The 27869-nt window shown below is 43.5% G+C and overlaps 1 protein-coding gene across 5 annotated transcripts; it reads left to right on the top strand.

Annotated features, from left to right (window-relative positions):
- The first annotated feature begins 636 nt into the window (after positions 1-636).
- GGA1 (golgi associated, gamma adaptin ear containing, ARF binding protein 1) lies at positions 637-27839 on the top strand. 5 transcript variants are annotated; one of them, XM_089528120.1, is made up of 17 exons: positions 637-860; positions 2354-2438; positions 6123-6198; positions 10658-10756; positions 11483-11606; positions 13192-13292; positions 14702-14782; positions 15329-15466; positions 16287-16368; positions 17453-17560; positions 18293-18451; positions 21275-21339; positions 22389-22567; positions 22691-22995; positions 24282-24451; positions 25660-25770; positions 26384-27839. In XM_089528120.1, the coding sequence occupies exons 1-17, from the start codon at positions 818-820 to the stop codon at positions 26492-26494; spliced, it is 2037 nt and encodes a 678-aa protein (XP_089384246.1). In that variant the 5' UTR covers positions 637-817; the 3' UTR covers positions 26495-27839. The 5 variants fall into 5 exon arrangements, with proteins under 5 accessions (XP_089384246.1, XP_089384249.1, XP_089384250.1 ...); XM_089528123.1 differs by lacking the exons at positions 637-860; positions 6123-6198 and having other exon boundaries at positions 2355-2438; XM_089528124.1 differs by lacking the exons at positions 637-860; positions 2354-2438; positions 6123-6198 and adding an exon at positions 9285-9465.
- Positions 27840-27869: the final 30 nt, after the last annotated feature.

The following is a 27869-nucleotide window of genomic DNA, read 5'->3' on the forward strand; positions in this document are numbered from 1 at the left end:
CACAGCGCCCATCAAGTCCTCCTAGGACAGTGATTCCCAGCCATTGTAGGCTTCAGCTCCTAGAAGCCCTAACCAGTTTGGCCAACAGCCAGGAATTCTGGGAGTAGAAGTCTAAAACATGCGGAGGATATAACGCCCAACCAACAAGCGCGCTTTGGCGACTCTCTAGGCACACAAATGCCCAACAAGTCAGCCTTGGCGACGCTCTAGGCAGCCTCAGTAACAAGGAAGAGGAAGCTACAGATACGTTTCTGTGCCGCTCTAGCCGTAATGTCAATACTCTATTGCCGCTTCTTCAGGGTGCTCTAGCCGTAACTCCCGCACCTCTACCGCCGCTCTGGACGTTCTAGCCGTAACTTCCGCGCCTCTATCGCCGCTCCTTCGGGACGGTCTAGCCGTAACTTCCGCGCCTCTATCGCCGCTCCTTCGGGACGCTCTAGCCGTGACTTCCGCGCCTCTATCGCCGCTCCTTCGGGACGGTCTAGCCGTAACTTCCGCACCTCTATCGCCGCTCCTTCGGGACGGTCTAGCCGTGACTTCCGCGCCTCTATCGCCGCTCCTTCGGGACGGTCTAGCCGTAACTTCCGCACCTCTATCGCCGCTCCTTCGGGACGGTCTAGCCGTGACTTCCGCGCCTCTATCGCCGCTCCTTCAGGACGGTCTAGCCGTAACTTCCGCGACTCTATCGTTTCCCGAGCGGCCTGCTGAGAACGGTGGTTCCCGGGGCTCCTGCTCTATGGCTTCTCAGCGCCGGGCCTGGAAGGCGGCAGGGAGGCTGGGCGCTTAGACTGCGAGGCCGTGGGCGAAGGGAGAGCGGATGGAGCCCGCGATGGAGACGGAGACCTTGGAGTCGAGGATCAGTGAGTGGCGGGGGCTCTCCCGGGAAGGGTCCTACTTTCCCAGGACTTGCCCTCCATTTCAACCAGGAGGAATCCCCGAAGGTCCTCCATTTCAACGCAGGGGGACCAGCCATAATCCAGGTTGACTCCACTTTAACTGCCGTGGCTCAAGGTTACAGAGCTCTGGGATTTGTTGTTATGTGAGATGTTTAACCTTCGCTGTCAAAAAGCTTTTTTGGGGGGAGGGAGAACAAACCCCAGTTCCCAGGATTCCATAGCATTGAGCCATGGCAGTTAAAGCGTACTGCGCCATGCCAGCCACACAAGACGCACTGCGAGGCCGAAGGCTTGCTTTCATGGCCGGCATCCATAGGTTTTTGTGGGGTTTTGGGTCATGTGGCCCAGTTCTAGAAGAGGTTCTTCCTGACGTTCTGCCGGCATCTGCGTCTGGCATCTGGGATGTCCTGTCCCTTGGGTCTGCATTGACCTCTGGGCATCACTCCATGCGCCTGCAGCCCCTGAGTGGAGTTACAACTGTAAACGCATTTTGCCAGAGTCCCACCAAAAGCGGTTATTGCAAGGGGTGGAAACTATGCAAGTGAACTGGCTGTAAGTGCTTCTTCCCCCTTTAAGGAGGCAAAAAACCCTCCTAGCATTTGTGAACTGATTCCTCTGGACTTTAATGCCTACTTCAGGTTAAGAAGTGGGCTTATATTGAGGCTCTGCGCCTTGTGTTTCTACCGGAGTCCCATGCTGCTTTTATGATGTCTTACTCATACAGAAATATTTCTTCCTTTTATTCATTTTTGCCCTGATTCAAGTTTTCAGTTGATTCAGCCTAGGACAGAAGGAATGGAGTATGATGATGCACTTCCTACTTTGGTTTTTCTTGGCATTAGTGAGCAAAGATATCGACTTGCTTTGGCAAAGTGGGGTAAAGACATTGCATTGTGTTCGCATTGGAGAGCATGGAGAGCAGGGGGGGTTCATTCTTTTATTTTTGTATTATCATTTACATATCTTTAACACATATCTACATCTGCTACTCAGTAGTATAGAAAGGAGGGAATTAATATGTCGTCTTCATATGGGATGAAGAACCAGACTGTCACTCCATTCTTTGACACTCCGTGTCCATTCTCCATCTCATTCATGTCCATAGGAAGATGTCTTATATTGAATCAGACCATTGATCCAGTTTGCTAAGTGCCAGTGATACTGGCTATCGATGACATACTTGGGTCTCAAGTGGAATTGTTTCACTCTACTTATATAACAGCTTTTAAAATTAAATGTTGAGGACTGAATCTGAGACCATCCATCATGCAAAACACATGCTATGACTCCTGGTTCTCTTTTCCTTCCCATTATGTGTCGTGGCATCCTTGCAAAAAAAACGTTTCTTACTTCCTTTTCTGTGGGGTACAATTGGCAAAGGGCCTCTGGAGATGCAATGCCTGTTAGTCTTTAGTTCTGCATTCATGGAACATTTCCTTTTCTCTCTCTCCATTCAGACAGAGCTACAAATCCTCTGAACAAGGACCTGGAGTGGGACAGTATCAATGCTTTTTGTGACCAGCTTAATAAGGAACTTGAAGGGTTAGTATGCCTGCCTCTTTTCTTCACAAAATAAAATTGTTCCTCTGTTTTCTCTGGGGATGGTGCTCAAAAAGTAGGCTAGGCCACTCGACATCTGAAAGAAGCACATGGCTGTACCAGCCTTCTTTGTTCCAGTTCATCTGATTGTTTTTTCACCTTTCATTTGTACCCTAATGTCCCAAGTAATCTTATTCAAATATGTCCTGTCCAGAACATGGTTCTTCCCATCTTGATGTGGAAGCTGCTCTTTTGTCAAGTTTAGAGATTTGTTAACCATTATAAGAATTACTCCTCATGATACCAATAGATTTGTTGGTGTGGAAAAGATTTTGGAAACAACAGAAAAGGAGAGAAGGAGAAACTGTGGCTGCATTCAATAGGTAGAAGTTCCATACTAATAACTAACAAAACATAATTGTTCATTATACCAGATATTGTTGAATCTGTATGTTCAAAATCAGATCTAAAAGTCTAATAGTGCAGTGTGTGTGTGATGGGTTAGGTGGATACGCTGTGTAAATTTAATTCACACACAAGTAAGTTCTGGGTTTTATCTACTTGAATGAAACAGTTAGGCCCGAACAGACAGGCCAAAATAAAGCTGCTTTGGGTCACTTTGGAGATATGCTGTTTCAATGACACTTGCATCTTAAGAGGCCAGAAGCTGTGCCAGAGCTAAGCTCCATTCCTTAGGACTGGAGCGTGGCTTTGGCATGGCTTTTGGACTCTTAGGATGCATGCATCATTTAAACAGCATATCTCCAAAGTGACCCAAAGCAGCTTTATTTTGGCCTGTCTGTTCAGGCCCTTAATGTACTTTTAGGGTGGGCTAAAATGACCCAAAGGCCAGCATGGTGTGATGGCTTGCGTATTGAACTATGACTCCATGGACCAAAGATCCTTGCTTGGCCACAGAAACCTACTGGGTGACCTTAACCAAGTCACACTCTGTCAGCCTCAGAGGAAAACAAACACAAGCTCCCTCTGAACAATTCTTGCTAAGAAAACACCAGGATAGGGTGCCATAAGTCCAAAATGACTTAAAGCCACACAACAACAACAACAACAACATAATGACTAAAAGTAAGAAGGAGATGCTCTTTTCTTTTTCACTAGTGAGTCTGCCTCATCAGTGTGGCCTTTCCTAGATGACTATGGTGCTGGTCTTGATTTCTAAGAGTATAGTTGGCCCTTGCTATCAGCAGCAGGTCTGTTCCAGACCCCCCCTCCCCCTCCCACAGATACCAAAATTTGCAGATGTTTGAGTTTTGTTGTCCCCAGTGGTGCTGCTGGTGCCGCATCACCATTAGGGACAACAAAACTTCAATGGTAGCTCATGCATGTGGCTGCAACACCATTAGGGACGGTCCCTGTTGTCCCCAGTGCACACAGCCTCGCCAGCACTAGAGACAATAGGACTCAGTGTCCCTAATGGCAGCGCCGCAACGTACACTACATGAGCCACCATTGGGAACAATGTGGGTTTGCCATCAGCGGTTGGTTGACTCCATGGATGGTAAGTCTGTGGATACCGAGGGCTGACTTTAGTATTATGTCTGAAATTCTGTTGGCACCTTATGGTCTGCTATACAGGCGTAAGGTACTTTTTTTTAGCATAATGACAACAAGTGAGACATCTGAGAGAGAACCCTTTCCATCACTAGAGAAACTACGTTGCCAGGAGTTCAGGAGCTCCCTTTTTGTCATAGGCTCTGCAGTAATTTTATCCCTGCTGCCCTATCACTACACCTGAGCTAGTGTAGTTATGCCAGCCAATGGGATCATGTCCCACTAACTGGCATATACAAACTAGAAAGGGTGAAATTTATAGATAAGGGTGAATATTGTTATGAACCTATTGCATGACTTTTTTTCAACTTGATGTCTCTCATTTCCAGAAAACCACTGATCAGAATACTCTGATTCATAATTTTGTCACAAAGAGAAATTAAATATCTTCAGTTAGATGTGGAAAAATATTTGTACAACTTTTAAGAATCTACAAGCAATGTTAGAGGGAGGAGAGAGAAAATGGAATATGTCCAGGGAAGGGGAAATCCTGTTCTAACTGGTGCATGATTCTGGTCTCAGCTGTTCCTTCTTCCCTATCCACAGTACTTAACTGAAATGTCAGGGCTTAGGCATATTATTAAATCATAGCCTCTGGCTTGAGAGCCCTTTCTCTGATGAGTGACTGCTGGCTGTTATGGTAAAGATAGTAGTGAGGAAAAATTTTGTCTGTACAGTTGCAGGTATTCAACATCACTACTCTTAATGCACCTCTTCCAGAGCCGAGGTCTTGGAATTAGGCTTTCACAAACCGTGGCCAGGATCTAACAATGTACTTCCAGAAGTAAAATTTGGACTTGCTTTCTTTCAACTTTGCAGCAGTGCCAAAAGCCTGCTCTAGAGGGCTTCCCAGTCCTTTTGTGCTATGATTTTTGGTGCTATGGAGGATGTAGTGGGCAGGAGAAGGATGTCTCAATGCATATTTCTAAGTATTATTGGATCTGGCCTGATAATTATAGCAATAGCAAGTACATTTCTATACCGCTTGTCAGTGCACTTAAGCACTCCCTAAGCGGTTTACAAAGTGTAAGCTAATTGCTCCCAACAAGCTGGTTACTCATTTTAGCAACCTCAGAAGGATGCAAGCCTGAGTCGAGCTTGAGTCCTTTTGCTGTTATTGAATTCACAACCTTATGGTTTGTGAGTGAGTGGCTGCAGTACATGCATTTAACCACTGTGCCACCAGGGCCAACCCCCCTGGCTCATGTCACACGTTCAAAACCATATTTAGTTATTTCTCAGCAGTAGCGCCATTCCAGATAAGCAGGTAACCCAAGTTATTTCATATACAGTACTGGCATTTCCCAATCTCTAGATGTCCACAATCACTGCTACTGGGGTTCAGCTGAACTAGAAGGAGCAGGCAGTCAATAAGTTTCTACTTCATCTTCTAGACTGGGGTAGCAAAGTGCAGCCCATTGCCCACATGTGGCCTCCCAGAAGTCTTTTTTTCAAAGAAAGGGAGGTTGGCCCTAAAAAAACCCTATTTATGTAGGGACATTTTTGTCATGGGCCATTTTAAGAGAGGCTTTTAAAAAAATGATCCCTGTACGCTTTCTTTTGGTGAAAAAAGAACTCTTTTGTAGCAAAAACATGGTAGGAATAATCCTCACCCTGGACGGTGTTTGGTGTTTTTTTTCAGGGGGAAGAGGTGCAGGGTGGTGCAGCCCTTCAAGGTCTTTTGGGGAATAATGTGGCCCCCTAACTTCCCACAGTTGCTACCGCTGTTCTAAATTAAGCATTGAAGTCATAGAGCCCTCCAGATATTACTTGGCTGCAAATTCCAGTAGACCAACCAGCATAGCCAGTAGTGAGGAATATTGAGAGTTGTAATCCAACAACATCTGGAAGGTTGCATGATTCTCAGTCCTGTTCTAGACCATCTCCACTACAGCTAGAGAGGATTGTCAGTCAAGATCCATTGTGGCAGGTTTAAGGAAGTTTTGAGATCTCAGAAATTAACAATGAAATGCAAAAGGGAAGAGACGAGTCAGGGGCTATAAATGTCAGAGATAACATCAGTCCAGTTGTCCCCGTGTATAGCAGTAGTATGTTCCTACTCAGAATCATAGCAGTGGGTTCTTCAGTAACCATTCATGTGTTTTAACCATTCAGCCCACCACTTGCCACCCGGCTTTTGGCCCACAAGATCCAATCGCCACAAGAATGGGAAGCCATTCAAGCCCTCACGGTAAGAAGAGCTCTCTCTGCTGGTTTGACTAAGGGCTATAGTTTTTATGAGAAGAGGCAAAGCTTGTGAGTGAAAATCTTAAATGTTTCAACCCTTCACTTTGAATGTAGCAAAGTGGGTTAAAATGTGTTGAAATGAGGTTAACAGCATTCTCTTGAGACTGAGAGCAATTGCTTTAGAAGGGTTGATGGCTTTCTTCAGCTAAAGAGAAAAGATGTTTCTTGCGTACTTTTATTTTTCATGGCATGCTTAGTATTTCGGAAAAGACAGCCTAGCTCCATTGTTCTTTGACACTTTTTCATGGCAGATTACCACACTATACTCTTATAGTGCTGCTATTCCACTTTTACTGCTCTGGCTGCCTCCTGTTGCAATCTGGGATTTGCACTTTAGAGAGAGGCATTTAGAATTCTCAGCCAGAGAGCTCTTAGGCCTCACTAAACTACAAACCCCAGAATGCAACAGGAGGCAGCCAGAGCAGTAAAAGTGGAATAGCAGCACTATAAGAGTATAGTGCAGTATTCTCCATGGTGATGCCTTTCCCATGTCAGAAGTGATGGGAAAACTAACAATAATCTTTGAAAATTCATAGAGAACAGGAAAAGTCCCAGCAGACTGGAGGGCAAACATTGTCCCCATCTTCAAAAAGGGAAAAAAAGAGGATCCCAACAACCACCGCCCAGTTAGCCTGCCATCACTATCAGGAAAGATTCTAGAGCTGATTATTAAACAGAGAGACTGACTATTTAGAAGGGAATGCCATAATCACGAATGGTCAACATAGGTTTCTGAGAAACAAGTCATGCCAGACTGATCTGATCTCTTTTTTTAATAAAATTACCAGCTTGGTAGATGAAGGGAATGCTGTAGATATAGCATATCTTGTTTTCATAAGGCCTTTGACAAGGTTCCCCATGGTATTATTGCAAACAAGCTAGTAATATGTGGGCTAGACAATGCAGCTGTTAAGTGGATTTGTAATTGGTTGACTGGCCTAACCCAAAGGGTGCTCAGCAATAGCTTCTCTTCATCATGGAGAGCAGTGACCAGTGGGGTGCCATAGGATTCTGCCTGGGTACGGTGCTATTCAATATCTTTATCAACGAATTGGATGAAAGAATAAAAAGCATGCTTATCAAATTTGCAGGTGACTCCAAATTAGGAAGAGTAGCTAATATCCCACAGGACAGGATCAAAATCCAAACTTTAGAAAGCTGGGCCAAAACTAGCAAAATGAATTTCAACAGGGAGAAATGTGCTTATTGTGCTTAGGCAGAAAAAATGAAATGAATAGATATAAGACAGGGGGCACATGGCTTAGCAAGACTTCATAAGTCAACAATGTGATATGGCAGCTAAAAAGGCCAATGCAGTTCTAGGCTGTATCAATAGAAGTATAGAATCTAGATCAGGGGAACTAATAGTGCCACTATATTCTGCTTTGGCCAGGCCTCACTTGGAATATTGTGTACAGTTCTGGACACCACAATTCAAAAAGGATGTTGACAAGCTGGAGCATGTCCAAAGGAGGGAGACTTAAATGGTGAAGGGTCTGGAAACCATGCCTTCTGAGGAGAAACTGAGGCCCCATACAGACAGGCCAAAATAAAGCTGCTTCTGGTCACTTTGGAGGTATGCTGTTTAAATGACACATGCATCTTAAGAGGCCAGAAGCTTTGCCAAAGCTGTGCTCAGGTCCTTAGGACTGGAGCATGGCTTTGGTGAGGCTTCTGGACCCTTAGGACGCATGCACCATTTAAACAGCATACCTCCAAAGTGAACCAAAGCAGCTTTATTTTGGCCTGTCTGTATGGGGCCTTAGGGAGCTGGGTATGTTTGGCCTGGAGTAAAGATGGTTAAGAGGTGATATGACAGCCCTGTTTAAACATTTGAAAGGATGGCACATTGAGGGTGGGGCAAATTTGTTTTCTACTGCTCCAGGGAATAGGACCCAGGGGAATGGATGCAAACTGCAGGAAAAGAGATTCCATCTAAACATTAGGAGGAACTTCCTGACAGAAAGGGCTGTTTGAAAATGGAACACACTCCCTTGGAGTGTGGTGGAATCTCCTTCTTTGGAGGTCTTTAAACAGGCTGGATGGCCGTCTGTTGGGGGTGCTTTGATTGTGAGTTCCTGCATGGCAGGGGGTTGGACTGACTGAATGGCCCTTGTGGTCTTCTTCCATCTCTATGATTCTGTGATTCTATAAGAGAGCTAGTAAACTGCCTTTGTTTTTATAACTGTTAGTTAGTAAGGTTGTTTCTGGGTAGATACGGTGGAAAAGGAGTGGATACAGAATGGACAAAGAAGAACTCTTAAGCTATATCCTCACCCCTTCACCATTCCCTTCTCCTTTTGTGTCGTGTCTTTTAGATTGTAAGCCTGAGGGCAGGGAACCGTCTATTATCCCCCTCTATTGTAAACCGCTTGGATTCCCAGTGATTGGGCAGTATATATATAAATATAAATAAATCCTATTATTTTTTGCTGATAGTAACTTGATTATGGAAAGCCCTTCCCAGTAAATTCACTTGGTGCCCACTTTGTCATCCTTTTAGTCACAAGCTATTTCTTTTGTGAGACTCATGCCCCTTAGTCCAGTGCTTTTTCCACCAGATGTAAGGCTCTGCCTAAATGTCTGCTGCCTCCATATAGGAATGCTTCCACTGCCTCACTGCAATCAAAAGAATGAGGGTTTTACCTCATCCCCATGTCTGCCACTACTGTAAGGACCTCCTCCTGTCCCACTGCTTTGTCCACAAACTGTGGGGACCTACAAAAGCTCTGAGGGTTTCTGTACAGGATATTATGCAACTTCTGTCTCCACTGGACACCAGCTATCTCTGTTCACTGCTGCCACCACAAACGCCATGCCTAAACCCTATCAGTGTCTGTCTATTCCTGGAGGCCAAAAGCATAGGATAAACAAAAACAATACTCCATTAACAGAAGTTGAACAAAACAAAATAGGTTAATAATTTAATACATTTAAAACAAATACTTCACTTTCACTTATATTCTTCTTTTAAAACTACTAACCCGGACTCTTAAACCCCAGTCATTAATTCCTAAACCCAATTCTCTTAATCCTAATTCTCTCTCATTCGCCTCAAACTCCACCCCAGTCTCTCAACTCCCAACTGCAAATCAGAGTAACTGTCAACCACCATCCTTTCAAATCCCTTCAAATGTTCTACTGATCAACTCTCTCTCGCAACATTCCATTCTCTCCCACCAGCTTCTTACTCGATTACCTCTGTTACTCAGTACATACAAAACCAAATTATTTAATACATAAAACAATATTTTACAAAAAATCCATGATATCACATCAGCCTTTAGCTTTAAGATGTGGATTTTAAAGCTTTGTGTTGTTGTTGTCCTCTGTTATTGGCTTTCTCTTGGCTTTATTCTGAGATCTGTGGGTTTTTTTCTTCTGGTTTTTTCCCTTCTTATATGTCTTTTTTTGTATTATGTTTGGCAGTGGCTAAAACGCTAACCCTAAATAAAGTAGCCAGACAAAAGCAAAGGATATTTGGAAATATATTTAAAAAAAAAAAAGCCTCTCCGCACTTGATCTTGTATCACAGGTTGAGCAAACTCTGACCACATAATCTGTGCATAACCACTTGGGAAAGAAAGGAAATCTTCATTTGTCTATAGCCCTATTGACATTTGAGACTTTGGATCAGGTGTCTAATAAGGACACTCATACAGCACTCACTGCTTCTAATAAATTTGTCTCATCTGTGCAGACAGTCAAGAAAGGGTGAGAGGTTTTGGAGTTTCTTGGAGTGGCTGATTGATTTTGAAGTATCTTGGAGTTTGTGCCATTTCTGATTTAAGCATTGTAGAGTAGTGTGTTAGTGTCCATACACATAACACCTGCCGTTTCCAGCTATGCTCTTTTCTGTAGGTTAGCACAAGGAGAAGCAGCCCTGGTGGAGAAGTAGACCATAGTGGATAATCCTGTACAAAGCCCTAGTGGAATTACTTTTTATTAGTTCCAGCCTTGAGAAATGGGAAAGATAACTTGTGCAAGAAGCCATACGAGAGCCTAAAATAAGTGTGTGTGGAGTCTTATTAAAAGCAATTGTGTCAGGAGATTTACTACTTTGCTTACAAGCCAAAAGCAAAACTAGAAATGGCTCACTATTAAGATAAACAAGTTGGAATTTACTGTGGGGCTGGGAACTTTGAGGACAAAAATGATCAGTGCTGTCGTCTCCATTATTATTTATGTACTTTTCTGAAAAGGAACAGGGGAGTATCTTTCCCATTGCAAGAAGAAAAATGGTTGATGTGTTCTGATATGCATGCTTTGCCAGATATTGTGACTGTGCTCTTCTAAATAGATTCTCCATCTTCTGTCACATACTGAAGCAGTGAATGGGATAATGTGGGCTTCTGTTGCTTAGACATCTGTACTCACTCCTCTGCTCTATTACCCCTGTGCAGGTGCTGGAGTCCTGTATGAAAAATTGTGGCAAGCGCTTTCATGACGAAGTAGGCAAATTCCGCTTCCTCAACGAGCTTATCAAGGTGGTATCACCCAAGGTGTGTTCCATTGCTGACGTAGCAAGATGAAAGATGTCAGTGGTGTGACATTTACTAATGTGGTAAAACGGGAGTCATTTCTGCTATGTAGCTTCAGTGGATTGGAATACAGAGCAGGAGAAAGCAACTTGAGGATAAGTATCAGGTTTATGATAATAGAGGTGAGCAAACTCTGTGAGTTTTCCCATTACTAGGACCCTACAGGGACCACACTAGACCTTCCAAGTGAAATGGGGGGGGGGGGGGGAAGGGGAAGCAGGGGATGACTGTATGTTTTTGCTAAAAACCAAGTTGAATAGCTTACCTTGCTGTAGAAAATAATTTGTCCCCTAAAGGTGTGAATCTCCCATTTTGAGGAAAAACACTTAAAAATTGTCAGCTGCTTTCTCCTTAAGGAGGTCACAGAAATAGCCATGGGGGCCAGGGACCACATTTTTCTCATACCTGGCCTAACTTGATAGTTGTGTGAATAGGATTGTAGTACCTCCTGTCACCATACCTATGCTTGGGCTGGAGGAGTGAGTTGGATATAAATGTGGCTTTGCTTCATAATGCTGATAATGCCAGGATTGTGTGTGAATAGTTGTCATCATCCCCACCTTCCACCCACAGTCAAGGATGTGAAGCATTACTCTGTTTCGTCCAGAACCTACTCTCTTGGTCTGTCATTTTCTTCTTTTGAATCCATTCATGTTTGATGTGGGTGTGTGCTTATCTGTCCATCAGTACCTGGGAACCAGAACTCCAGAGAAAGTAAAATCCAAGATCCTGGAGCTGATGTATAGCTGGACATTGGGACTTCCCCATGAAGTGAAGATTACAGAGGCCTATCAAATGCTGAAAAAACAAGGTGAGAGATCCTTTCCTAACCCCTAGAATAATCATAGAATCATAGAATAATAGAGTTGGAAGAGACCGCAAGGGCCATCCAGTCCAACCCCCTGCCATGCAGGAAATCCAGATCAAAGCATCCCTGACAGATAGCCATCCAGCCTCCGTTTGAAGACCTCCAAGGAGGGAGACTCCACCACACTCTGAGGAAGTGTGTTCCACTGTCGAACAGCCCTTACTGTCAGGAAGTTCCTCCTAATGTTGAGGTGGAATCTCTTTTCCTGAAGCTTGGATCCATTGTTCCTGGTCCTGTTCTCTGGAGCAGCAGAAAACGAGCTTGCTCCCTCCTCAATATGACATCCCTTCAAATATTTAAACAGGGCTATCATATCACCTCTTAACCTTTTTTTCTCCAGGCTAAACATCCCCAGCTCCCTAAGGCGTTCCTCATAGGGCTTGATTTCTAGACCCTTCACCATTTTAGTCGCCCTCCTTTGGACACGCTCCACTTTCTCAGTGTCCTTTCTGAATTGTGGCGCCCACAACTGGACACAATATTCTAGGTGGGGCCTGACCAGAGCAGAATATAGTGGCGCTATTACTTCCCTTGATCTAGACACTATACCTCTATTGATGCAGCCTAAAATTGCATTGGTCTTGTTAGCTGCTGCATCGCACTGTTGACTCATGTTCAACTTGTGGTCTACTTGGACTCCTAGATCCCTTTCACATGTTGTCCCCTTAAGCCAGGTGTCCCCCATCTTATATCTGTGCATTTCATTTTTTCGCCCTAAGTGCAGTACCTTACATTTCTCCCTGTTGAAGTTCATTTTGTTAGCTATAGCCCAGCTTTCTAGTATATTCAGGTCATTTTGAATTTTGATCCTGTCCTGGCCTAGCCCCTGCATATGTCTGCTGAAGCTGAAGGATGCTGTTTGCCAAGTTGGGCCAGCAGTTTAACCTTTCTTCTCATTGACTGCACCACACAAACACTGGAATACTAGCCCTTGAATTAGCTATGCAAATCTTGAAAGTGGAGGGCTGACCTCCATATTGGTACCTTTCTGTCAAAACTTGACTGGCCATTTACAGACAGATATTTTGAATTTAATTAATACTTTCTTATGAAACTGATACAAAACAATGTATAAAAGCATAAGAAAAATACACTCTAGAAAACCAAGATTTCTCCCTCATTCTTCTTTGTGTACAGTATGCTAATTAGCTTTTGATGGTGCCACTCCTAACACCTTACACTAGGCCAGGGATGGAGATACCAGGTTTTGTCTGACTGTAAGTCCTTCTCAGCACTGGCCAGCATTTCCAGTGGCTGTGGAATGTTGCAGTTCAACCACATCTGAAAGTACAGATGTTCCTTATGCCTTCTCTAGACCTTGAACTGAAATTATCACAACTAGTTCAGGGCAGACAGAGAGGAGCACGTTCCAGGAAACTACTTTGAACAATATGTGAAAAGCTGTGCTTTGTGGAGGGTGTATGCTAAGCTGTGAGTTACAAAAGGAAGCAAGAAATTTCATAACTTTAGAGATTTGCACGGCAGATCATGGGGGAGGAGTGCTCTAAAGCTTGGCCTTTCCTTGCAGGGATTGTAAAATCTGACCCAAAGTTACCAGATGATGCACCCTTCCCATTGCCTCCTCCAAGGCCAAAGAATGTAATTTTTGATGATGAAGAGAAGTCCAAGGTAAGTTCTAACCAGATGGTAAAGCTGCCAGAAACTTTGCTTTATATCCAGGCTTTGCAACTTTCAGGTTCCTCAAGGCAGCTCATCAGCTGAAAGAAAAAAAGGTGGAGGATGGAAATGTGAGTCATTTGATGTCTGTTAAGGGCAGTGAACACTAATTGCTTTCAGTAAAATTTGGACAGGGCTAAACTGTACTGGCTTGGAAATAATGGGAATGATAGCATAGCCCATCTGGAGAGCAACAGGTTAGAGAAGGGTAGGCTAAACAATGATCCTGTCCCTCATACATACTAATGGCCTGTCTAGTTTGACAATGTATTTGTGACACCAGTTAACATAAACCTCACCAATAAGTGGAAGATTCAGATATAACTATGATGTGGTTTAATCCCACTCTTACAACACTGTTGCATTGTTAGTAGCCACTAATGTAGATCAAACCAGGGCCACTAGAAAAAACGTCTGCTAGTTAAGATAAATGGCTTAAGGTCTACAAGTGTCTACCTGAGTGTTAATTAAGATTAGAATATGCAGACAAAGAAACTTATTATTTTCTACTGCCATACATACAGCTATCTTACATCCCATCCTGAGAGAAAAACAGGATATAAATCCAATAAATAAATACATGCATGCATACCTACATATGCAGCGTGTCCATTGTGTTAAATTTTAGTGTGACTTTTTTAGTATCAGAGAAGTGAAGGCAAATATTAACATATTAATTAATTTCAATTAATTTTTCAACTTAACTCAATAAGTAGTAATTTGGAGAGTTGAAGTGCCATTTGCTGGTGGAGGTACTTCTGGGTGGATGAGGAGACCTCTGTCAGTCCCTTTGAATCTCCAAATGTTGGTATGTATATATTTGTCTGTTCCCTATTTGCTCCCGATTCCTTCCCTAATGGCAACAAAGATGTCTGCAAGAATGATATTTCACTATATTCCTGTCAAAGCATTTGACAGCCCTTCCAAGTTCCTGCAGCTTCTAGGATGTTGAAAGGTTGTAGCAGGCTTTTGAGTCTAGTGTAACCAGCCTATTGTTTATGGTGGTCCTTCAGGAGTTCATTTCATCTCTTGGGTTTTGATGGAGGCATGGGACTATAGAACAGAACAATCATCTGGCAGGCCCTGATATATAGTATGTGGGTTTAATGAGCAACAAATAGTCCAGGCTTTCTCAGAAAGAATATAAGTCAAATCAAATTTGTTCCTAACTGTTTGCCATAAATACAGTGCTTCCCAGCCACGTGAAGCTGTGGTTTCCAAGAGGCTGGTAAGAATCGAGTTTTGTTGAAACTGATACCTGTTTCTGCTGCAGTTTCATGCTTGTGTCATACAGGCAAAGTCTTCCATTGCAAATCGATTCCCCTAAAGCTTGACTTCCTTAGACCTATGTGTCTTTGCAGATGCTGGCTCGCCTGCTCAAAAGCTCTCACCCCGAGGATCTCCGGGCTGCCAACAAACTCATCAAAGAAATGGTACAGGAGGTGAGGTTTTGTTGCAAGAGGTATTTTCAGCATTGGCTGTCATCTGTGTTTGTGTCATGTGTATGTATGTATGGTTATGCAAAGTTGATATCTCGAAAGGATTTAAAATGGTTATGTGCTTGGATTATTTTTTACCTGTTCCAAGTGGACTCTTTCCCACTGTATCTATGAGAGTGAGGAAGGTGGAGGTTCTTGATAACAACAAAAAATAAATATTTCTGCTAAAGTATAAGTAGATACACTAGTTTTTGTGATGTATTTGTGTGATATAACCCAATCTCACAAGCATTTAGGAAGTGATAGCTGCACATGACTAAACCCATCCAGTACTCACTTGCAAATTTTACTTTGTATTTCACAGTACACAGCAGTCTTGGAAGTCAATACTGATTGGTTTTAGTCATACTATTCAAAGGGGGATGTGGTGGTGAGGCTCTCCAGATACCAGTCAAGAAAGCCAAGCTGTTTGTAGCATTCTAGACGTTGCAGTGTGCAGAGAGTATGAAGGAAACATAATAGCTGTTCTCCCTCTTCCTGTTCTTTCAGGACCAAAAGCGGATGGAGAAGATTTCCAAGAGGGTAAATGCCATTGAGGAAGTCAACAACAATGTCAAGCTGCTGACAGAGATGGTGACTAACTACAGCAAGGGGGAGACAACCGAGAGCAGTGAGGACCTCATGAAAGTAAGGGAAGGGGCTGTGCTAATTGTGGGAGTTATTTGGTAATAGCAGATCTTGCTAGAGTTTTCACATATATGAGAGTGTGCGTGCATGTGTATCTTTCCCACATATATCTTTTGCTGCTTGGATTATAATTTCAGCTCTTTAATGCAATGTACATTCACAAAGTAGTGTTTAAAAGCTTCTGGTGTGGATCTAAAGTTTCTGTGTTAATGAAGCCTCCTCCATAACCTTGGAATTCCATTTCTCTCCAATTCTATTCTGCCCTTTGGTGCTCAGCTGCCTAGATGTATCCTGCCTCCCCATCTCTAAATCAATGGCAGCTAAAGCCTTTCTGTTTCTCAGATATATTGTGCCCTAAGAGTAGACCAGCCACTACCTGCCAGATACCCTTGCAGACAGTGAGGCTGTTGTAGTAAAACATTTTCAAAGGATCTATTCAGTCATTTGACTGCTATTTAAAATGTAAAACTGCCTTTTGAATGGACTCTGGTACTACTGCTGCATTTACTTAGCTATGGAAGTTCCAATACTCGTTGTGCCTGAAACAACAAAGCAGCAGGCCCAAATTCACATAGCCGTTATCTCATAGTGGCCCAAACAACAAGAAATCTTCTTTTAGTACTGAAAAGGAGCCTGTCTATGTCATTATACATTTTGATTTTACTTTCCTTTCCCCGTTGTTTTTTATGATGTGGACCAATCTGTTAATTCCTAATCACTTCACGTCATAAATATCATTAGGGGGAAAAACCAGCCCTATATTGAATAATATACTTCTGTGTCTAGTCATACATCAAGTTAATGAATCTCTCTAACCCAGGAGCTGTACCAGCGCTGCGAACGCATGAGGCCAATGCTTTTCCGGCTTGCCAGTGACACAGAGGACAATGATGAGGCACTAGGTAAATGCAATCAATTTCCTTCTGTCATTGAGACCAGGCTGGTAATAGGCATCCATCTATGGTCCTGTGCAGACCAGCCATTAAGGCTGGGCTGGGGGCAGAGTCAGGGTGAGGTGTCCACATGAAGCACGCCCCGACTCCACCCCAGGGTGCCAAGACACTGCGCACTGCTCCCCACAGCGTCATAGTGCTCCTCTGGCGCTGCATCCACATGACGCAGCCTCAAAGGAGCACCTTAAAGCCACAGCTGTTGTGCCCTTTCCTGGGCAAAAGCGGCTCCTTTTTGCACCCTGAAAAGTTCAGATTGGGTCCACGGCCCCAATTCAGCACAGCTGAAAATGGCTGTAGGCCACTCCTTAGGGGCAGTCTGCACAACCCCTATATTTTAGTAAGCTTTTGGAACCAATCTAGAGGGGCTCCTTCACATTCTCTTTTGAGTCAGTAGTGTCTGAGTTAATGTGTGGATAATTTTGACTAGGGTATGCAGCTGTATTTCATATGACTTTAGCTTTCTTCCAGCTGCAACACACTTTAAAATTCCCGTGAACACCACCACCCCATCTTATTCTGGGGGAATAAGTCTGTCAGAGGTAACTACTCATAATAGCTGTATACTGCTTCCAGAATCTAGGGCCATAAGGCTGAGGAACATCGACAAAAAGGTGGTGTGCATGTACTGTGTGGGCATCACAAAAATATGAAATATACTGTAGTACTGAATACTAAATAAAGTAGATTTTGGTCTGACCCAGCATGCTTGCTCTGATCTTATATTGAGTGTATCTACCACTCTTTTCAGAGCAAGTTACTTGGATGGGAAAAGCAGGATTTCTGCTAGAGTTTTCTTTGCAGCTTCACCACTCTTACACTGCCCTAGGTCTTTGACACTGGATAGCCCTTAACAAAAGATTCTAAGTTTCATCACAACATGAATAATTTCACTTGAAACATTTTCTGTTAATACTTTGATCTGTATGATACATTCTTGGAACAAAACAATAATAATATCAGAGCTCACCTTTGTTCATATTGGACATTTAGATATTCCCTGAAGCCTTGTTCTTCTTTTTTCCCCCTCTTGTAGCAGAAATTTTGCAAGCCAACGACAACTTAACACAAGTGATCAACCTGTATAAGCAGGTTGTGAAAGGCGAGGAAATAAATGGTGAAACTCTGGCTGGTCCACTCCGAGGTAAGGAAACTAAGGAATGGGGTTAGTTTTCCTAAGGAGAACATGCATTTATCCTTTTCCAAGTACAGTCAGCCCTCCATATTCACGAGGGTTAAGGGCAGAAGATCCCTGCGAATGTGGAAAAACCATGAATAACACACACCCTGACCAGAAGCCAGTTAAAGGCATGGGAAGGAGAAAGAGAAACAGGTGCGTGCCTGCTCCGCTTCTTCCCCCATCATCCCGTGCCTTTACCGGCTGCCCAGAGCCAGTTAAGTGGACAGGAGGGAGGGAAAAGTAACACAGTTGTTCCTCCTCTTCCTCCGCAGCTCAGGAAGGTGAGGAAAGCAGAAAAGCAGGCACACACTCTGTTCTGGCTGTTATTTCCCTCCTTTTTCCCCTGGTGGGGGGGAGCCCGAAAGGGGAGGAGGACGAGGAGAGCCCACCTGCACAGGCTTAACATTCTCAAATAATCATAACCATGTATGTGGTGGGCCAACTGTAGATACCTGAGTGTGACATAGTACAGGATATTAATTGGCTGGGTATTCAGACTTAAAATTAAAAGAACTTAGGCCATGGTTGCTCTCTTATATTTCTGTGCAGTCATAAAACCTTACGTTGAATTAGGCAAGCACTAATAAGGGACATGGGATTGTGGAACAAGTTACTGACTAACATAATGTACTGGTTGCAGTGGTCACGATTTCCTGCCCCTCAGTTTATCTTGTGGGCTGTGTTTCCTCCCAATAGGCAGCACTTCAGCACTTCTGGATCTTTCAGGGCTGGAGATGGCAACCCCGAGTCCTTCCTATCCATCCATACCAACCTTCTCGGGTGGTGGCTCAGCAGCTTCCGTACCAGAGCCAAGCAGCTCTGTCTCTCTGCTAGATGATGAACTCATGTCTCTAGGTGAGTCCCAGAGATTCTATGAGGTTCCTGCAAAATGAAAGATGACTGATAAAAAAGCATTGTGTGGAGTGAAGCAAGTCAAGTGAAAATATGTTTATTGTGTTAATTAGAAAATCTGGTTAGTTTCTCAGTGTCTGTCTTAGTGTAAGAAAAAAAATCCCTATAATCTCAGAAACATGTCTGGCTGGAGTATGTGTTTTACTCAAGTAGATGACTGGCCTTTCTGCATATCCCATTCCCTGCTCTGAACTCAGCCTCAGTACTGGCTGACAGCCTTGTGCTCCAAGTTTCTGAGCTGCATTGACTAGCTGTTTTCTTTTTAAGATCACCCCTCTTAATGTAAACATGTAAATGACAAAAGAATTCACCTGTATTTAAGACACTAAAAGTGTGCATAAAATATTAAATTAAATTAAATTAAATTATAAAATAATAAAATAGCACTAGCTACCAAGCCATAAACCTAACTATACCGATCTACCAGTCATCTCAAGATAGTTGAATTCAACCATGCTTTGTTTGGGAGATGTAGGAGTTTTTTTTTAAGTAGGGAAAAATGTACTGTGTATATTGGTAATGCGGAGATTTAAGCCAGAACTCTTTTGTTTATTTACACTGGTGTAACAAGGGGTTACACTGATGTAAATACTTTTAAAGACATTGTACAGAGTTATTCAGTATCTCTCAGCACATTGGCTTTCCTCCACGAGTGTAATGACAGCCAGAAGGCACCCAGGTACAACTTACTCGCACAGTCCAGCTTGCATTGTACAGCCAGGGAAGGGAATGGCCTTTGCCCTCCAGAACCTCTAGGGAGTATGACCAGGAGGGCAAAGGCTCCTCTCTTCCGTAGATGCACAAGGGAAGATAGAAAGCTCCCAGGTGCGGCTCTGCTCACCCTCCATAACTTATTAGCTTCAGGGATGTGCCCAGGACTCACCTGGATTACTCTACATAGCTGTGGCACTACAATAGAATCACTGCTTCAGTCTGCAATTATGAAGCTGTTCAGGAATACTAACTGGGGCGGGTTATAAACCGCCGCTTTGAGGTGGTCTGCCGCCGCCGCCGTTTGCTCCGTGCGGGAGCCGCAGCAGCCACACCGCGCGGCTCCCGCACGGACCGAAAAAGAAGCTCCAAAATGGAGCTTCTTCTTGCAGCGCCTCTGTGACGTCGCGAGGTGCCAGGGGCGCATTCGCGACGTCACAGAGGCCGTGACACGTTCGGACGCACAGCGTCTGATACGTAAAGATGGTGCCGGCCATGTGGAACGGCTGGCGCCATATTGTACGGACAGAATCCGTACTAGAGCCAGGGGCGTCTAGAAGAGACGCCCCTTTTTTAAAATGGGACATCCTGCGGACGTGCCAAGTGGCAGTTTGTAACCCACCATAGATTTCTCTGTTACCAGTTCACAGAGATACGTTTCTTACAGTTGGAGGATAATTTCTGTATCTGAGAAAGTGATACTTAAATGTGCCCCTGCTGTGCTAAGAACTATTATTTAAAGTAGTTGTTTGCAAACTAAGTAGATTCTATTCTCCAGTTAAAGTGTGCTTCTGAATGTTAACTGTTTCATTGCTTTAAAAGTCAAACTGTTTGGACCTTAGCTGAATGGAAAGATGTTCCCTTAAGATGTTGAGATATCGAGTAGAAACCTGTCTTAACAGATGTTTGTTAGTAAAGTACTGAAACATAGTCTGCGTATACACACAGTGTATTTGAACGTTGGACTATGACTCTGGAGATGAGGGTTCAAATCCCTGCTCAGCCATGAAACCCACTGGGTGACCCTGGGCAAGTCACACACTCTCAGCCTCAGAGGATAACAATGGCAAACTCCCTCTGAAGAAACTTGCCAAGAAAATCCCATAATAGGTACTCCCTAAGGTTTGCCATAAGTCGGAAATGACTTGAAGACACAGAACAACAACAGTAGAGTAAAACAACCTTTGGACCTCCTGCTAAAGACACATATAAAAGATTATTTAGTGTAGATAAACATACGTATGTTTATAAATATATAAACTGCCACAAATATATAAATATCCCACTGCCATTCCCTTCTCCTTTTGTGTCATGTCTTTTTTAGATTGTAAGGCTGAGGGCAACGAAATGTCTAACTATCTGTAAGCCACTCTGAGAGCCTTTCTGGCTGAAGAGCAGGGTATAAAAACAGTAAATAAATAAATATGGGTTAGTTTCTTGTAGATATCTTTGAAGTATTCAAATTAGTATAATTGATCTCCCCCCTCATGCTTTTAGTATAGCATATATTTTTGTGGGAACAGACACTTGCACCCTACTCTGTATCTGACTTTAAAATTAGGATATTCTAGTTCCTCGGCTCTGGAATGTACGCATGTGAAGGCTATAGGCTTATTCCCCTTTTGTGGGTCTGAATTCCTCAGCAGAATATATAGAACCGGATCTTGATATAAACCTGGTGAGGGAAGGTTGGGGGGGGATGTTTCTCTTGTTCATTTTTTATGATCTTTAGATCCTTGTAGATTTGCAAGTTGTAACATCTCCTTTATCTCTGGTGCAGTCAATGGCTGTGGATACCCCATACCTTTGTGGTTGATTGCTGCCCTTCAAGTCATTTCTGACTCATGGTGACCCAAAGATGAATCTATCACAGGGTTTTCTTGGCAAGATTTGTTCAGAGGGGTTTGACTTTGCCTTCCTCAGGCTAAGAGGGTGTGGCTTGCCCAAGGTCACCCAGTGGGTTCTCATGATCTAGTCCAACACTCAAGCCACACTGGCCCACACCTAGAATAATGGAATATCCTTTGTCATGTCTGCTCTTTCCATCCTCTCTAGGGCTTAATGACCCAGCAACTCCTTCAGCCCAGGGTACAGATAACAGCAGCTGGAACAGTTTTCAGGTAAGGGGCTTACTCATGGAGAAGTTGGGTGAATACATTACAATGAATAAACCTACACACTTGTTGGACTGTGACAGAAATGATGAAACTGAGGCTGTGCATTTTCCAGCTTTGTTTGCGATTGTATTTTGTAACACCAAGAATTTCAGAAAGATGATTACTTGAAGAACCTCAGGCAAAACATACTCATTTTCTGTGTTTATAGTTTCCACACACAAGTAGCTTCTGTGAAGGATATCTTGTATTCTGAGGTGCTTCTCAGCATCTGCATGAGTTCCAAGCTATTGAAAGAAGGGGAAGATTCATGTCAAATTGGAGTAGGCATAGAGAAAGTGTTGTCTTCCAGATGATGGTGACTCCACGTCTCATTGGCCCTTGAGGGTTCGATGGGAGTAATTTATCAGTATTTGGAGAATCACAGATTCTCCTACCCCTGGATAAGAGAAAGCTTCATTGCAGGTGAAGCCTCATAATTTCAGCCAGTGACTAGAAGAAAGAAAGACCCTACTCTCGTGGTGTGGAAAACAAATCTTTCTTTTTCCATAAAAATATCTGTGTGGGAAAGTTAAGTCTCTTCTGATTGATGCTGTCCATCTTTCTCAAAGACTTAGACAGAAATGGAGCTTTACTGTGAAGAGTAAGAAATGGAAATCCCCCATTATTTTGGAATGCATATTGATTTTTGACTGATATGATGTCGGTATAGCCGTGTTTTGGGCCCATGCTTTAGTGCCAAACCCTGCTGTTTAGGAGATGTGTTAAAATCCATCTCACCCCTTGGGTTGTGCAGAACAATACCCTCATATAAGTCTGTTTGTTAATGTCGAATTCTGTGTTATGATTGGCAGACTGGAGTGATTTGCAGGATGGGTGGGTGGGTGTTTAAGAAAAATTGGCATGAATTTTCCTGCATTCTTTGGGTGGTAATATCTCCCTGATTGATAGGGGGAGATTGGCTGATTTGGGTTGGTTTGGTATGGCTTTGGCTGGCTAGCTGGTTTAGTAGCTCTTTTTATCATTTTTTTTTTTTCTTTCGTTATTTGTTGCAGTCATCTGACAGCCCTGAACTTAGTGTCCCTTCAGTGCCAGCAGCCTCAGTGGGGAAAGCTGATGCTGGACTGCCTGCACCAGCATCTTCTGCGGTTTCAAGTGGCATGGATGACCTGGATCTTCTGGGGAAAACTCTGTTGCAACAGTCTCTGCCCCCAGAGTCTCTGCAAGTCAGATGGTAGGAGGGAACGTGGGGAAGGACAGGGAGTGACTCTAAGGAGGGTGTAGCTCCTGGATATGGTGGGGCTGAGTCTTCTTGCTCCCTTCTTTTGACACCACATGTCTCTTGTCTGCCTTGCAGGGAGAAGCAGCCTCCACCCCGGTTAACACTGCGTGATCTCCAAAATAAGAGCACTCCTAGCCCCCCCAACAAGAACACTTCCAGCCCTTCTGTGAGCACCAACAGCACCACACCTCTCTTCTCAAGCTTGTCTCCAAACCCTCCTACCACTCTGCCCTTGGAGCAGGCAGCACCCGTTGTTGTCCCTCGAGGACTGCCAACACCTTCTGGAGCCACCATTCTCACAACGGGTATCCCTGCTTCCACATCCCCACTGGAATTCTCACTTACGAATGTCACTGTGCCTCTGGAATCTATCAAACCAAGTGAGTTTGGGCAAAGGCTTGTTTATTTGTTCCTTTTGTATCTTTTCCAATGAGATAAAGGATCATACACAGCAGTCTTCCCACTCCCACTTTATTTTCACATCTACTCTGTGAGTTAGGTCAGGCTGAGAGAGAGTGACTAGCCCAATATGACTCAAGAAGTTTCATGGATCAGCCAGGAGTACAACATGGATCTTCCAAATCCCAGTCCAAAATTTTGACTACTGTATCAATATTTCACTTCTTGGCTGGATGACGATGATGATGTTACCTTGAAACATTTGATTTGGCTCAGCTGCCCAAGTCAATTTGAGGCAGAGTAGAGAAACAGCATAAATGTGTATGTCCCTCCCAGCCCTCTGAGCTTACTGGTTCTGAACTGAAGTGCCACTAGAAGGTTTTTAAGCTGGTGCTTCTACCATTTGTTCTTGTTATACAAAGAAGGTAAAGCGAGTATGAAGCCAAGCAATTCTGTGCCTTCCTCTGCCCCAGCTGCAAAAACAATCAGGACAGTGGAAATCTCTTGTTTTATTTCTGATCGCTGATAACATGTAATACCATTTGCCTTGCTCCACTCTTCTTCCCAGTTAGGAAACTAACATGGCATGGAGAATCCCCATCAACGTAGTCTTTCTCCTTCCTAGCTCTATAAGCACTGTCTATCTGATTTGTGAAAGAAATTGATCTTGGACAGGAATGTGGCAGCCTTAGTGGATTGATAGTTCTCCCTCACACCTCTGGTGTGGAATATTTTTCTATTTATGCTATGGACCAGTATTGAAGAACCCATATCAGGGGAGGTTTACCACGTGTCCCATCACAATCGATAATAACAGCTAAGAGAGCTTTCTCCTTAGTACCATCTGTGTCCAAATTCAAATAGCAAAAAATATATAAAATATAGATAAAGAAGAGTAGCAGTTTTATAGCTGCCTTACCTAGATTGTGTTCCCTTTCCTTGCAAAGAGGTCAGAATCCAATTTTGCACCAGGGTTAAGCTGGGAGAATTAATTGCTTTCCACTGTTTCAATCACACATTTTTATATCTTCTTAAAAATTATTACTGCCAGCCTTGAGTATCTCAGATGGAGTAGTTTACTGGTTTTAGATGGCATTAAATGTGTGGATGATCTTGTAAGGAATTTTTGAACTTGCTTGTGGTCTAACGTGGGATGGATAGAATAAACCACTATGCTGGCTTTAAACAGTGAATGATTAGCTGCCTCGGTGGAATGAACCAATCCTTTCCCTCTCCTGTTTTATGTTCTTACTGGTATTCACTCCAGGTAACATCCTTCCTGTGACTGTGTATGACCATCATGGCTTCCGTGTCCTCTTTCACTTTGCCAAGGACTCTCTGCCTGATCGGCCTGATGTCCTGGTGGTAGTGATCTCCATGATCAGTACAGCCCCCTTGCCCATCAAGAACATCATCTTTCAGTCTGCTGTGCCCAAGGTAATATCTTCATGCATATTAGGACAAACAAGAATAACCGTTTCTCTCCCTCCCCTCCACAGAGACAATTGGCTCCCACTGATTATCAGTGTTTTTCCCACTCATTAAGTACTTCCTCACAAAATAACTCTCTGGTATTTAGCTGATTTGAGAAAATAGCAACCCAGCTGCCAGTCTCAGAAGAGACTCATCACTGCTCCTGCTCTCTTCTTTGAGTTCTCATGGCTTCATGGACAGCCTGAGCCATAATTTCATGGAAGAGAAGATGGTTTGCATACAGAAGGTGCCAGGTCAATTTTCTAGTAGTTCCACTTAAAAGGAGAAGACCTCTGCCTGAGATCCTGGAAATTCACTGCCAGTCAGAGTATGTCCAGTTAGAACAATCTCAAACAAAAAGGTAATGGTGGAGAGGAGACGTCTGTTAGAGAACTTGGAGAACCATTGAAGTTGGAGTGAATAGCATGGGGATAAGTTCACCAGTGGTCTGACTCACCTTTATGTATTGATCCAATAGTCACTTGTACAGTATGTGTGTGTGTCCCTTCAAGTCACATGTGGACTTAGGGCAACCCCATGAATGTCATAGGGTTTGCTTGCACAAGAAATACACAGAGATAGTTTGATGAGCTTCTTCCTCTGAAATATAGCCTACAGCTCCTGGTATTTGTTGGAAGTCTCCCATCCAAGTATTAATCAGGACTGACCCTGCTTAGTATGGGATATGATTCCTTTAGAATATTTGCTGATCTCTAAATAGACATTTGTTACATTTTGACATTTGTGCTGTGAAAGCCAGCTGTATCATAGCACAGTCACTAGACTCATTCTGATTAACTTGTCAAAGATCAGGGAAGGTATTGTTTGGCTTCACATTTCCTACAGTCCACATTTTGAGGGGGAGAAAATAAAAATACCTATAAGAGGTTGCATAAGATGCAGTGGTCTTAGAATAATGAACTAAAACATTCCCAACCAGATTATGTTAATCAAAATCCTGACTTCAGGCAGTGCTGTTTCAAAGCAGCATTGAACATGATTTCAGCAATTCAGAGTTACTGGTTTGTCAGATTCAGAAAGGAAAAAGAGCCTGGAAGGTTTTCTAACCAGGTGATTTCACTGGCTGCTTGGAGACAGTATCAGGAGATTATCAGTCTGTGAATTTAACAGTCAACTCCCTGAATCATTCTAATGTGTTGTAATTTCTGCAGGTGATGAAGGTGAAGCTGCAGCCTCCCTCTGGGACAGAGCTCCCAGCATTCAATCCAATTGTGCCCCCCACAGCGATTACTCAAGTCCTCCTGCTTGCTAATCCTCAGAAGGTAACAACACCTTTCTAGAGGGCAGGGTGAGCTGTTTCCTCCTCTCTTTTTGTGTCTCGTATTACTGCCCCACAAGCCGGTGGAGTCACATTCCTTGGAATGGGAATGCAGAACCTTTGACTCTCCAGATATTTTAGACTACATTTCCCACACTCTTTTAACATTCACCATGCTGGTTGTGGGTTCTGGAAGTTAATGTCTGATACATTTAGAACAGGAAGAATCATACACACGTGGTCCCCTGGCTGTTTTTATGGTCTCTGGAGATCCCATCATCCCTTAGTATATTTTGCTTAAACAACAAAATCATGCCTCTAGGAGATGTGATTTTCCACTGAATGAAGATGTGAGACACCTTTCCCCCACACAAACATACACCTCTTATTTTAGCACAAAAAATTTACCAGGATTTTAAAAACCTAGAAATGACCTTCTAGCTACTTTTAGTTTCATTGGGTGCAGCCCACAACAGGCATTGATGGGTGGCAACGGTCCCTGGATTCTCCAGAATTACCCACCAGAGGTTCTTTACTTCTGCTTTAGAAGGAAGTCTCAACCACTACCACAGATTCTTCTGTTTTTTTAACTTGTTTTGTATCTTTCCTCTGACCAGGAAAAAGTGAGGCTACGATACAAGCTGACCTTCACCATGGCAGATCAAACCTACAATGAAATGGGAGATGTTGAGCAGTTTCCCCCTCCAGAATCATGGGGAAACCTATAGTGCTGCAGCTGGCATGCGATGTCAGACTTATAAGGATTCTGGCTTCCCAGGGCTGGCTAGTACTTCGGACTCTGCTCTAGACTGGAATGATGACAGTCAGCAATATACTGATTGTGGAGGATAGCAGGCAGAGGGGAGAGAAAGGAGATGCCTGTCTTGGGGGCTGATGGGGCAAGAATGATTGAGTTGTTCTCTATTCTTCTAACTTGGTTTCTGGGGGCCCTGCCCTTATCTTGATCTTCCAGCTATCTTTTCCCTTCCATGGAGTTGATCAGTTGAAGCTGGCTTTGAGAAACCCAGCTCCAGGGCCCCATTCTTCCACCTCCTGAGGAAGTTATATGGGGTCTTACATCTTCAGCTCTTTCACACTTGAGGACAGCAGGTTGATAGTAGAGTGAGGTCCCTTGCTCTTTTTCTGTTTCTTTCAAAACAAGCCTTGATGGCATGAGGCAAAAAATACTTTGTAACAGGAGGCCTGGTTGGCCCATTCAGGTTCCATACACAAAACTGCCTTGGGGCTGCCAGAAGTTAGGCCTTTATTCCCCCAGGGGTGCATAATGGGTGTGGACTAATGCCCATTGTACTTACTGAGCCACTGTATGTGATTGAGCTTATGAGAAGGGCAAGAAGGGATGGTGGGTAGTGTGCCTAGTCTAATATGCCTTACCTGCAAAGAGTTTGTGTAGCATCTATATTGTACAATTGTAAGAAGGCTGGTTGTTTGGAAATGGTTCAGTTCCACACTTTCCTCTGCTTGGGAAAATACTGATGATACAAAGAGGCTGTGTTCAGGGAAATGAATTCTACTTGTGCTGTGGATTCCAGGATTCCTGTGTGGCCCACCAGAAAGCAACACTGGGAGAAAAGGGAGTTGCCAGAACCATATCCACTACCCCCACAGATTATGGCTGCCCCCTTCTGTTCCCCACAAACTCATGCTCCCAAGATGCTGGGCCATCTGTATAACTGGCATCCTCCCATCATGAGCAAAGTATTCATGGAAATGCCCTGGAATGAGATTCTGGAGTACACATGAGTGTACTTTTGTGGGTAAAATGCAAGAGGGATTGTAGTAGAGAATGTTCTGCACTCACATCTAACAGTGGTAGGCCATTTTTGGTAGGAAGGCCTTTCTGAAGTGGGATTCTGCTGTGACTGGATACCTTTACATTCTAGTCATCTTTGCCCTCTTTTTTCTCTTTCAATTTGGTTTAGTTTGGTTCTTGAAACAGACTTTGTACATATATATATTTTGGTGCACATTCTGCACATGGAAAATGACTTTAAAATAGACTGTGTGAAATCTGCTGTATTAATGGGAAATAAAAACTATTCTTCCCAAAAATGCATCTTAATTTTTGGAGCCAATTGAAGT

Source organism: Sceloporus occidentalis, unplaced genomic scaffold, assembly GCF_023333645.1.
Source record: "Sceloporus occidentalis isolate IW3139 unplaced genomic scaffold, rSceOcc1.0.p SCAF_5, whole genome shotgun sequence".
Lineage (NCBI taxonomy): Eukaryota > Metazoa > Chordata > Lepidosauria > Squamata > Phrynosomatidae > Sceloporus > Sceloporus occidentalis.

What these genes read in the sequence shown, in the direction of transcription:
- GGA1 (XM_089528120.1), top strand. Translation starts at nt 818, where the DNA reads ATGGAGCCCGCGATGGAGACGGAGACCTTGGAGTCGAGGATCA. An exon ending in GACCTTGGAGTCGAGGATCA is followed by an intron (nt 861 to 2,353) that starts GTGAGTGGCGGG and finishes CTCTCCATTCAG; the next exon opens with ACAGAGCTACAAATCCTCTG. An exon ending in TCTGGCTGGTCCACTCCGAG is followed by an intron (nt 17,561 to 18,292) that starts GTAAGGAAACTA and finishes TCCTCCCAATAG; the next exon opens with GCAGCACTTCAGCACTTCTG.